Source organism: Lampetra fluviatilis, chromosome 9 (genome assembly GCF_964198595.1).
Source record: "Lampetra fluviatilis chromosome 9, kcLamFluv1.1, whole genome shotgun sequence".
In the NCBI taxonomy this organism is placed as follows: Eukaryota; Metazoa; Chordata; class Hyperoartia; order Petromyzontiformes; family Petromyzontidae; genus Lampetra; species Lampetra fluviatilis.
In genome coordinates, this window is record NC_136283.1 from 11,305,815 (window position 1) to 11,318,655 (window position 12,841).

The window sequence follows — 12,841 nt, forward strand, 5'->3', positions numbered from 1 at the left end:
GGCACCACGGGGTGACCAGCTCCACACCACCCTGCCCCACCCCTCCCACCTCCCACCCAGCCCCTCCCCACCCAGCCCTCCCCACCCAGCCCCTCCCCACCCAGCCCTCCCCACCCAGCCCCTCCCTACCAAGCCCGTCCCCACCCTCCCCTCTCCACCCAGCCCCACCCCTCCCACCCCCAACTGAATCACCTTAAAGCTGGGAATGTTGAAAGAAACACGAGGCAAAAAGATCCGCTTTTTTCTTTTCAAGGCTTCAATTTTATGAATGGAGCCACCCTCCCCCAGTTTCCTTTTGTGAATGAAACATCGCCCGTCTCCTCATTGGCCCGAGTCGCGGCGGTGCCCCCCCCCATCACTAACCCCCCCTCCTCTACCAACCCCAACCCACCGCTCCCATTGGTCGGCGCCCCCGAGCCAATGGGAGGGCTCTGGTGGGGCGGGGCCATGCACGACAGACAGACAAAAAATCCCTGGGGGGCAGGATGGAACTGTTGTTCCTACCTGTGTTGCGTGGTAGAAAAGGACGCTGAAGCTGGTCGTGTAGGGGCTGACGCCAAACTGTTTATTAGGGGCTTACGCCTAACTCGGGGGAAGGGGTTAACACGAGGGTTATTAACTAAGCTCCCTAGGGGAAGGATACTGGGAGTTCCCTACACCCCACCAGGCTATCGGGCTCTTCCCACAGCACTGACCGAGGGTTCATACAACTCGGCCAGCCGGGTAAAGCAGCCCCCTTTAGCCTGGCTCTCTACCCTCTATCCCGGAGCCCCCTACTCCCCTACCACTCACTCCTCTGACTCCCGGCGAAGACCCCGTCCACGTCACGGGTCTCCCCTCAAATACCCCGGGGGGCATGACGACACTTTACCCTGACGGCATTCCCCCGAGGCGAGTGTGACCTGACGTCAGCACTCCACTCCTCAACACCTGTATAAATATTAACTTAATAACATTGTTATAACAACACATGGGAGAATGGAGAAGCATACATTTTGTAAATTTGTTGAAGGATTGCCAAAATCGCGTGGACGGCCCCTTAAACACGTCATTCCAAAAACTCTTCGGTTTTTTCGGTAAAGTCACGTAGGTAAAAAAATAATAGTAAAAAATAATAATAATAATAATAAATGAAAATAACTCAATTATTATTTTACTTTTTTATTATTTTTTTACCTAAGTGACTTTACCGAAAAAACTTAAAAGTTATGAATCCTTGCAGAGTGCAGCGCCACATTAAATACGCACTACAATGACAATAGTTTAAAGTGATTTGAAGCATGTTTCATTTTCAAAATGAAAATGTGTGTTTTTTTTGGGGGGGGGGAGGGGGCAGAGCTTTGTGACGTCATATTTCAGGGGGGTCTGACTTTTTGTGACGCCGTGTGACGAGAGGGGGAGGGGGGGGTCAAAAATCGTCCAAAATCGCGTGACGTCATTTATGGACAGCCCCTTAAACACGTCATTCCAAATCTCTAGAGCCCTGGGCTGCTTGGCACAATACGATGCAGGCAGGATACGGGAATGATGAGGTGGGTGGGGTCATGAATGGAGAGAGGTCACGTGTGGGAGGCTCCCAGAGGCGACTAACAAAACGACGCAGAACTTTCGCACGTCCGCACTCGACTTGTGACCAGCACAGCAGCGAGACGTCTCCTGCCTGCACTCCCATCAGCCACGAGCCATACTCTCTAAAGGTGCATACTGAGATACACTCACGCAATGCTTTTGTACGGTCACTTTACTAGTTTACGTGCCTCTTAATTCTTAACCAATTCGTTGCAAAGATGCTCATGTAATTGAGGAAAGTGGCAAGTACATTTATAATTGCCTATCAGTTTACCAGTGTATGACTCTTGATTCTGGCAATGAAATATACATCTAGTTGCCAGGCCACTGTTCTTCATGTTTTTTTTATGATAACGTGTAAATACTTGCAATGCACGTGATCAATAAACACGAACATATACAGTACTTGGGGTTCGGGTGCAAAGTTCAGTCTGCTACCTGCATTACCTGTGTGTTAGATAATGCATTGTTGAATGTTGTACTAAGTTCACGTCAAAATGACCTTTGCAAGTTTACAGATTACCATTGCATAGAAGCTGTAAATGTGACACATGGGAACGCCTCTGAGAGCAAAAAGAACAATGATGTATTCTAGGAACAACACGTTCGACTTCAGGGCAATGATAATGGTAGAACGGACGCCAACAACAGGGGCTGTTGGCTAGCCATCGAACAAACACGGTCTCAAGTCACTTATATCTAGATTGAAAACTCATTTCTTGAGAACTGCTTTTTGTCATTAGTTGTATCTTAATTTGGAGCTTTCGTGACTGCAGGAATTACTCTTTGGTTCTTTCGGTAAAGTCACGTATAAAGAGAAAATAATAAATTAAATACTAGCATACGACGTTTCGATTGCAACACAAGCAATCATCATCAGGTATAAATGAAACAGAAACACAAATCTAGTATACTTAGAAATGTAATGTAATACAACAGAGTCGGATAACATAACAGTCAACACCCTACCTGGTTGATTACGTTCTTCCTGAGAATGCTAAATTATATGTCTGTCTATATGTCTCTGGTTCTGTGTTTTATCTCTTTCTCAAATTTAGCATTCTCAGGAAGAACGTAATCAACCAGGTAGGGTGTTGACTGTTATGTTATCCGACTCTGTCGTATTACATTACATTTCTAAGTATACTAGATTTGTGTTTCTATTTCATTTATACCTGATGATGATTGCTTGTGTTGCAATCGAAACGTCGTATGCTAGTATTTAATTTATTATTTTCTCTTTATACGTGACTTTACCGAAAGAACCAAAGAGTAATTAGTTGTTGTCTTTACCCCGCACCTCCAATTAACACGGTTGGCTACGTACGGTGAGAAAGAAGTTCAACATACAACAGTGATTGCACGTGCCGTACGTTGAACCGTATATTGGGATGTTTGGAGTATCTGGAGAAAACGAGATGCGTGCGAAGGGGGTAACACTCAATCCCCGTACACATGGAATACAGGTGGAAATGAATCCTACTTTCTGTACTGCCATCGTACCCCGGTTATCAACGAAATTATTACCTTGACCCCCACGAGTCGGAGGGCAGACTCACGAAATCTAGTTCTGATCCACCAACCCTCGCCTCCAGTGCTGGATTACAGGCCCCACGTACAACATAGGCCCCAACAGTTTTTCAGAACATTGCAAATTACACACGGTATCGTAGTGTAAGGCAGCAATGCATTTATTGTGTCTCATTTGGCTGTCCATAAATATGCAGATAAAAATTACAAACTGGTGTTTGCATCTGACCGAAACAAATGCTCAGTAAATGGCTGTTGGCTGGGTAGTGGTTTGTGGTGGAGCAATATTAAGGCTGCGGATTGAAATTATGGTCAGGACAGTACTCAGAAGATGCAACTTTTAAGGTAAGAAGAAGTGGTAATCCTACAGGGACAAATCCTGGCATGAGAATGTAGAATTTTCACTACTGGCTCACGGTCAACAAGAGATGGGCTCCTACCTAGCACACTGTATACATAATACATGATGTAACACATTATGTATTATGCAGTTATGAATATTTTTTTTAAAGTCAGATGACCACGTCTTAACCTCTTGCATTCCAATGGCACATTATGCAAGTTATAACGAGGGGCCTATGCGAAGGGGTATGAGAAAAGTGTTGTGCACTTTTGGCATCCTGTACAGTCTATTTTGCATCCTGTTTAGTCTAGAACTCTAGATAGGCATGTGCATCGTATTTAAAATCCACCGCTCGGTGAGGGCCTCCCCACGTTGCGTGGGTCAGGGCTATTTGACCACCAGCACTGACGCTGGTCAGTGCTGGTTGGTGAAGACGTGGCAGCCGAGAATATAGCAAGCACGCGAAACTTTTAATGTTTGGTTAGTAACGTTAATTCTGTGCTCTCCTGTTGCCTCAGTGAAATGTGAAACAGGTTTTGCCCCATTCCTGGCCAGCTCCGATTAGCACTGTTGGCTTCGTACGGTACGAACGAAGTTCAACAAACATACAGCTGGCTCAACAAACTTACCGTAATAAGTAAAATGTACAAAACAACCCCAGGCTGCTGTTTACGCGAGGGCGCGCCAACGATGACTCCGCCGTGGAAACATGGAACGGGGGGGGGGGTCCCATTGGCCCTGCTGAGAGAAGAGAGCTCAGCGAACGTTTTTGCATTATCCACAACTAGATTGACTCTGTATGCCTCGTCTTACAAAAATGTAGATTCACTGTTCTTCTTCTTGGTTCTTTCGGTAAAGTCACGTAGAAGGGAAATAATAAAATAATTTCTCACTATTATGTTTTATTTTTATTACTTTATTATTTCCCTTCTACGTGACTTTACCGAAAGAACCAAGAAGATGAATCCCTGCAGTCACGAAAGCTTTAAATCGAAATTTAACTGTTCTTGTTGTTTTTATATTCCAGACGATGGGAGAGGAAAACAGCAACGTGGATTGCCAGCTTTTTGGCGAATACAAAGGCATTTCCTTCCCTACCAGTGTACAAACACCAGAAAGCCTGCAGTACTCGGAGGATTTTGACGTGCGTGACGATGACGTCTTTGTGGTGACTTATCCCAAATCAGGTAAATATTTACATTTTATACATGAAATCAAATGGCAACACTGCCGATTGGACTCGGCCCGTCATCTCTCCAGGGTAAATAAAATGCGTGCAGCAGTGGTTGTCCCTCGCTCAAAAAAGCCCCTGCCATAAAAACGGGTGAATTTATTCTGCATTTTGCTGAAACTAATAGAGCCTCTTCTTGGTTGTTTAGGTAAAGTCACGTAGAAGGGAAATAATAAAATAATAAAAATGAAACATAATAAAATAATTCTCAGGACGTTTCGGCCACAACGCAAGCAGCCGTCCTCAGGCTTTGCGTTGTGGCCGAAACGTGAGAATTATTTGATTATGTTTTATTTTTATTATTTTATTATTTCCCTTCTACGTGACTTTACCGAAAGAACCAAGAAGATGAATCCCTGCAGTCACGAAAGCTTTAAATCGAAATTTAATAGAGCCTCTCAATTAATTTGCAGACACCTCATACACGGCCCTGGATGCTCATTGCTGGGCACAGAACACGTGTCCGTGGCTCCTGTAACAATTCTCCATAACGGTCCCCACAACATTGGCATTCCCTACACCCTACACACTGATGCCAATCCCTGAACCCAGCTGACCGGGAGTAACCCCGAAGCATGAAGAGAGGGAATTGGTGGATAAAGATGAGGGGGCATGGTTCGAGATGTGAAGATATTGGTGGCTGGGTAGGAGGAGATAGGGATGAGGGGAGAGGCAGTGCCAGATTAAGCTAGTGCAGGGACTGTAGCATATGCTATAAAGGGGCCCTAAATTAAAAAAAACATGTAAATATAAAAAAGTAACTTTGCATAGTAAAGTAATTGTATTTTTTCATTTGCTATACAGCCAGATAATATGACAAATCGCTAACCTTAAACACCCAGTCGTTTAGTTTGGGGCCCTTGAAAGTGCGGGGTCCGTAGCCACATGTAGCTACTTTTGCTATTAGGAGAATCCAGCACTGGGGAGGGAATGGGAGAGGCGGCCGTGGGGATTAGAGGGGTCGTCGGCAGGAGTGACGAGAGATGAGAGAGCTGTGGATGGAGAGAAAACTGCAGATAAGGAAGGGTGACAGAGAAGGTGGAATAAAAGGATTTGAGCCCTTACCTGTCTCTGCATATTGGCGAGGAGAGTGCCCATTACACTCCCATGCTAGAGGCTACCAGGTGTATTTCTCGAAGGGCAGCTGAGATTTGAGCTATGTTAGAGTAAACATGAAAACAGAAAGTGGTCATCTCTTTTGCTGAGCTATTGGTGGAAAGTAAGCATTCTTATGTCTGGGGGAGCAGTCTCTCGATAAGTCTACTTCTGTTGATTTCCTACAAAGTGTTTCTCCATATATCAATCCCGAAGCAATGATAGAATGGGAAAACCCCAACTTATTACTGAAAATATGTCTAATATAGCAGTGTCATTCATGGAAATGGCATCTCAAAGCGCCGTAATTGTTTTAAGGCACTCAGTTTTTTGCACGGAGACCCAGGAAACCACAGCCATGATTTTCATTCAGACGCTGTCTTTCCGACAGACCTGTTATTCACCTGAGGACGGCTGCTTGCGTTGTGGCCGAAACGTCGTGAGAATTATTTTATTATGTTTTATTTTTATTATTTTATTATTTCCCTTCTACGTGACTTTACCGAAAGAACCAAGAAGACACAGCCATAATGTGAAGGCAACCGGAAGCAGTGCTAACAGTTACCAAAACTCTGTGGGGCTATATCGGTTATTTTGGCCAACGACGTGATAAACGCATCACACTCATTACAATATCACATTCACATTGCCATCATATTTGAGCAGAATAAGTGTGCCTCGTTTGTTGTTTGTTGTGTCACGAACGCGTGTCACTCACGTGGCCAAAAAAGGCACCACATGGATGCAGGAGATAACGACGCTGATTGTCAGTGGAGGAGATTTGACTCCAGTGAAGACCATACCGAGCTGGGAAAGGGTGCCCTGGGTGGAGAACATCAGTGGAAAAGGATTTCTTGAAAACCGCCCCTCTCCACGCCTGATCTCGACCCACGCACCATACTCCATAGCACCAAAGAAGCTCAAAGAGGGCAAGGGAAAGGTCAGAACTTATACGCAACACCACCACACAATTTCTATTGCCTCGCTTTTTTATTCAAGATATCCAATGACTTGAACGCCATTAGCTTGTCTTCTTGGTTATTTCGGTAAAGTCACGTAGAAGGGAAGTAATAAAATAATAAAAATAAAACATAATAAAATAATTCTCACGACGTTTCGGCCACAACGCAAGCAGCCGTCCTCACCTGAGGACTCACCTGAGGACGGCTGCTTGCGTTGTGGCCGAAACGTCGTGAGAATTATTTTATTATGTTTTCTTTTTATTATTTTATTACTTCCCTTCTACGTGACTTTACCGAAAGAACCAAGAAGATGAATCCCTGCAGTCACGAACGCTTTAAATCGAAATAAAAGCCATTAGCTTGCTTTACATTTAATTCTTGATAAATAACACTGGTCAACACACTTTTTCTTGCATAAGGTATTCCAACGGTTCAAATGTAATTTTGGGGTGCTGATTCCAAATCTGGCATCACTTTTTGTCTATCACATCAGGTTTTTAAGATATCAAATATTGCATTTTCAATAAAAACTGCAGAAGAAAAATATTAAATAAATGTGGATATCTACATATAATTATATTATAAACACACTATCCTAAAAATACAGCACCATATTTTAACACTAAAGCAGTCACTGACTCGCAACAACTTGCAATCATAAGTGACAGAGTTAATTTATGGTAAAATCAATGAAAATGGGGTATGCCGATAGCATAAAAATTATGTTAGAGAGCAAATCTGAGATCAGATTTGGAATCAGCACCCGGAAATTAGTCTAAAACAGCTGCAAAAGTCCAGGCCAGAATTTTTTTTTATTTTTTTTGTTGACCAGTGTAATCCAATCTCAGAGGTCCTTATATGGTTATAACATTGATTAAATGGATTCATCTGTTTGAGATGTGTATGGTAATTCACACCTACTTATTTGTCTCTGTATTTTAGGCCATCTATGTTACTCGCAACCCGAAGGATGTTATGGTGTCAGTTCATCACTTTTCAAAGTTTGCACAGTTTCTTGCCGATACGGGAACTCTTGAAGAATGTTTCCACAATTTTGTGAGCAATAAAGGTTTGTTGCATTCAACTCTATCAGAATAAATCAATATATACAGGCAGACCTCGCTTAGCACTCAAGGTGGTTTCTGGGATAAATTAGCGCTTATTGAATGAGTGCCGAAAGCGATCATATATGGGGATGCTTTCCCGATTGTGTTGTTTCTTACATATAAGCAAAACATGAGGGCTTTGTTGGGTTATCGGTAGCAGCGTTAATAATACAGATGGTAACCATTATTTAATATATTTTTTTATTGTAATTATAACGTCAGTATGATGTACTGTGCTCACCAGTGCATCAATCTGATGCTCACCCGCCTCGACTCGCCTCATCACTTGCATTTTAGCATCCAAAGTGATACTTTGCCTTGACACCTTTGGTCACTTCTATATTTGAAGCTTTCGTGACTGCAAGGATTCATATTCTTAGGTTTTTTTCGGTAAAGTCACGTAGGTAAAAAATTCCAAATGAGAAAAAACCTAAGAATATGAACATTTGGTCACATTTGCAGCACTAATTCTTGCAGGTCTCTTTCCAGAGATTATGGGTCTAAAATGCTCACCAAAACACGCGAAGATAAGTAAGAGGGAAACCAAGACTGAGTAAAAACACTGGCGGGTGCTGCGTGGCTTAGAGCGTACTGGACTAACATTACATAACAAACACTGCAATAAAATTGGTAACATTTTTTATATATTTTAAATGTTATCGTGACCACGAATCGTGATAATCGAATCGTGGGGAGCTGGTTGGCTCGGAGTGTTTGTCGCTCTCCTTGGCCGAGCAAATGGAATCAAAGACAGCCGCTGCTGCTGCGTGCTTTCACTCGTAAAGATTTTTGGATTTTCTTTTTTTTTCTTAAAAAAAAATGTCTCCAGAATAAAGAGCGCTATAACTAATCAGCGTTCTACAGGGTCGTTTTCACAACGACGTGAAGAATCAAAAGTCTTTTTATTGCATGTTTTAAATGAAGAGATGGGTTCCTGATTGACGATGGCAACACTTATTTTGCATATGTGTAAAATTCAACATTAGGGTGGGCAATTACCACATTTTGAATAGCTATGTGGTAATCTTGGGGGCTTCGTTAAAGGGATATCTTAACACGGGAACATTCTGCAGAGCCCTTTTTTGTTTGTGAGTTTTTTGGTGTATATTTGGGGGGGGGGGGGGAATGGGGGGAGTTTGACTATGATGTAAATGCGTACTGCATGTATGAAAACCGTTGACATCTCATTGTCTGATGTCTTTGTTATGTTTCCGCAGCTCAATTACAGGGAGGGTCGTGGTTCACCCATGTACGGGGATGGCACGAACACAAGGACGCCCCCAACATCTTCATGATCTCGTTTGAAGGCATGGTTATGGTTAGTGTCGTCAGCTGTAAAGCATCTGTGTTACGTCGTACACACTTAAGTGTCTGTTATCATGTGCAGTGTGTCAAGGCGAAGATCAAAGTGTCTCCCTGCTCAATGGAGCTGTGGTGCAGTGCTCATCTCCATTGGTAGTCGTAAGCTGTGTGTGGTATTTACGCAATGTTATGCTTTAGCCAGTCTATCCTCAAACTGACCACTGTTAACTGTCCTCAACAGGGCACTCATTTGATACACTGTGGAGAGATGATGTGCCAAATAAGTTCCTGATCAGGATGTAAACTTATTTTCGTGAGCCAGACACTCTAACCACAGCAATACTCGAAATGTGTCTAATCTAGGATTGGAAGTTTACCATCATGAAAACCAAATCGTTTGTGAATAAAAGTTGTTCCAATGATAAAAGAAAAATAGCGCGACTCTTAGACAGACACGTGGGGTTTGCACCGCTGTCCCAGGGCCACCTAAGCCAGTGGCAGCATTCCACACTCGTTTGAGTTGTGGTGAGTTGGGGGCAGGGAGACACCTTCGATCTGACGGTTGACGATCCTAAACGAATGATTGTGTCGGGGTGGCGTGGAGCACCTGTGTAGGATCTGCGCGGTAGCGTGAAGCGAATTGCAGACTTCCTGGAGCGCCCACTCAGCGAGTCGGCCCTGGACACCATCGCAGAGCACTGCACCTTCTCCAGCATGAAGAAGAGCCCGATGGCCAACTACTCGCTCGTCCCTAACAAATGGCTAGACCATAATGTTGGAACGTTCATGCGAAAAGGTAAAATGTTCAAAACTGTGACATGCAAGATCTGCTAAAGCATCTCCCTGATCAGTAAATATATGAGGTGTTACTCACTTTCGTTGGTGGGACACAGAACAACTATTGCTGTCTTGTTACTGCCAAGTGATACTTTTGTAATGACATAGAATCGGTCACGTAGCAGCATAGCGCTGGTTGCTGGCAGGGGAGGGGATCTGTAGCTTACAGCAGCCCTGACTGACAGCAGGCCACGTGATAGACCCGAGAGGGATCTAGGGGGTTACGGAGAGGGCACACCGAGAACCCGCTAGTAGGTCCCAGAAGGGGGCGTGGCCGGGGGCGGAGCCAGGGCACACTGACAGTAAAAGAGACCCCGGGAGGGGAGCTCGGGGCTGTCGTTTGGAGTGGGATCCCGTCGTGCTGCTGCTGGAGTCTTCACCGTCAGGCAGTCTACCAGCTGTCCTGACTGGGAACCGTAGTTACTAAGTGTTACTGTCAGGCCGTGTTAATGAACAGAGTGCCTCCTTCTCTTATTGTCTCTGAGCCAGTCACTACATTTGGAATGACAGTCTGATTGGAATTGAATCTGCGGGGTGGGAACATGTAACCACAACACCACTCGAGTAGATAAAGTGAACAAGGGATGTGGATTGTTAATATGTATTGGTCATGATACATCACATTTACATCATCCCTATTGTCAAAGAACCACACTGAGGTGCCCCACAATATGCCATGTAGGTGACTATTATATCCAGCACAACACAAAGAATTTGATATATCAGTGCAAAGAAAAAGATCCCCAAACTTAATTTGGAGCTTTCGTGACCGCAGGAATTATTCTGCAATCGAAACGTCGTATGCTAGTATTTAATTTAATTTATTATTTTATCTTTATACGTGACTTTACCGAAAGAACCAAAGAAAAAGATCCCCCTTAACCGACTTTTGGAGCCAATGTTCTTAGCGAGCACCTGTTTGGGCCAGAACAACAGACAATGGGATGGGTGACCAACACCATGCCTCGCCGCCTTTGTCTCCCTTGTGGCGATATTTGTAGTTGACCTAGGAGGGCCCAGGACTGGCCATGATCAGGAATCAAACTCGAGTCGCCGGGTTTGTAGCCCAGCGCGCTCACCGTTCCACTACCACTCAGTGCACTCACACAAACACACTTGCGTGGCTTTTGTCATTCTAAATCTTTCCATCTGTTTTTTTTCAGGCACAGTTGGCAACTGGAAAAGTGAATTCACCGTGGAGTTGAGTGAGGCGTTCGATACGGTCTATGCTAAGAAGATGGAAGGCTGCGATTTGAAATTTGTCTGGGACATCGCAGAACTGCATAAATAATGTTTTTATTAAAGCCAGGAGCACTTAACTTTGATCAAGCTTAGTGCTGTTTGTCAAGCTTTTTGACAGATTTCCATTCTGTTTAGCCAGTATAATTTGACTGCATTCATAATTATTTTAATCAAGAAATTATTGTTTAAATGTGCATTATTTTTACATATTAAATAAAGACGTGATAGCATGCTTAAGGGAAAGTTCGCCAATACAATTTGTAATTGTTTGAATAGGCTTATATTTTGTGGCTAATTGCTTTTTTTCTTATAGCGTGGATTGTGATTCTGGTCTTATATATATACTTTTTTAAAGTCAAAAATGGCTTTTTAAAATTGCTTCTTCAAGCAAAATACATTTCTATAGTACTGTATGTGATTAAATTACTCGTAAATGTAATTGTCCTGATATGTTTCTATAAAAGTTAATTTGTTCCAGGCCAATGATTAGTTCTCATTTGCTACTTTCATTTGTTTGTGTATGACTTGTAATCAGTGTCAACCTGTGTTATAAAATATTTCCCACCACCTGTTTAACATTTCCTGAATCCAGTTGTCCACCTTTTTGTGAGACAGACTGCTGCCGGCAATCCGAGTTTATTTTGTTATGGATGCGTTACTTGGCGTGCCTCATGTCCAGGAAAGAAAGATTGAATAGGGTTGCAGTTTGGGCTATGGTTAGGCCTATCCATTGGCTGCCATTAGATTTTTCAAGGGAGCAGTAACTCACAACCTTGGTGATCTCTCTTACAATGACAACAGAGTGCCTTCCAGGCAACTCCTGCAAGCAGATAGTAGACGCGCTGTAACAGGATAAAATGCATCCGCGACAGAATAAATGAAAATTCCTGTTAATACTTTAGGCCCATATATGGAGTAATTGGGCAGGTCTATGCCCATATAAGGACTACTGGAACAGGAATCGACGTGTTTTGAACGATCCAATAGTCGATTGAACGGGAATCGACCAATTTGTTTATGAAACAAAGCTTGATCCATGCTCGAACACATAGGCACATGTCTTCAATATATCATAGTCATCCTTGATCCATGTTTGTTACATGCTCGATCACATAGACCAACATACTCAACATGTCAAAGCTCGATCTGTGCTCGATTGAATCTCAATCCATGCTCGATTGGGGCTCAATCCGTGCTTGATCAGAGGTCGATCTGTCCTCGATCCATACTCGATCAGAGATCGTTCAGACCTCACTCGGCCCTTTTCAGGATTAAAGATGATTGGACAAGTGCGTGCGCACATACATGAACCCATGCAATGCATCGTGAATTATAATAAGGGAACGTCAATTTAAAAAATGTTGGGAAAGTTATTTTACACATACAGATACACACATTTATATTAATGTTTCAATGATGTATCTTCGCTTTTTAAATCAATTTGATAAAACTACATTTAACCTATATCTTCCAAAAATTTGAGAATTGCCACGGAAAAACGTATTTGAGGTTAATTACATGAGTTGAGGCATTTAATGGCGAAATCGAGCGGGAGAAAAATTTAGAAGTTTCCATCGAGGGTGAAACAAGATAAGCACAAGAAAATCAGAACATCCACACAAGG

General features: G+C 43.2%; 1 protein-coding gene across 1 annotated transcript; it reads left to right on the forward strand.

Annotated features, from left to right (window-relative positions):
- Positions 1-1,634: 1,634 nt before the first annotated feature.
- LOC144934070 (sulfotransferase 2B1-like) lies at positions 1,635-11,788 on the forward strand. The gene is made up of 7 exons (XM_078859443.1): positions 1,635-1,697; positions 4,470-4,629; positions 6,500-6,708; positions 7,673-7,799; positions 9,054-9,154; positions 9,754-9,934; positions 11,139-11,788. Exons 2-7 carry the CDS (start codon positions 4,473-4,475, stop codon positions 11,264-11,266), a joined length of 903 nt encoding a protein of 300 aa, XP_078715569.1. The 5' UTR covers positions 1,635-1,697; positions 4,470-4,472; the 3' UTR covers positions 11,267-11,788.
- The last annotated feature ends 1,053 nt before the right edge of the window (positions 11,789-12,841 follow it).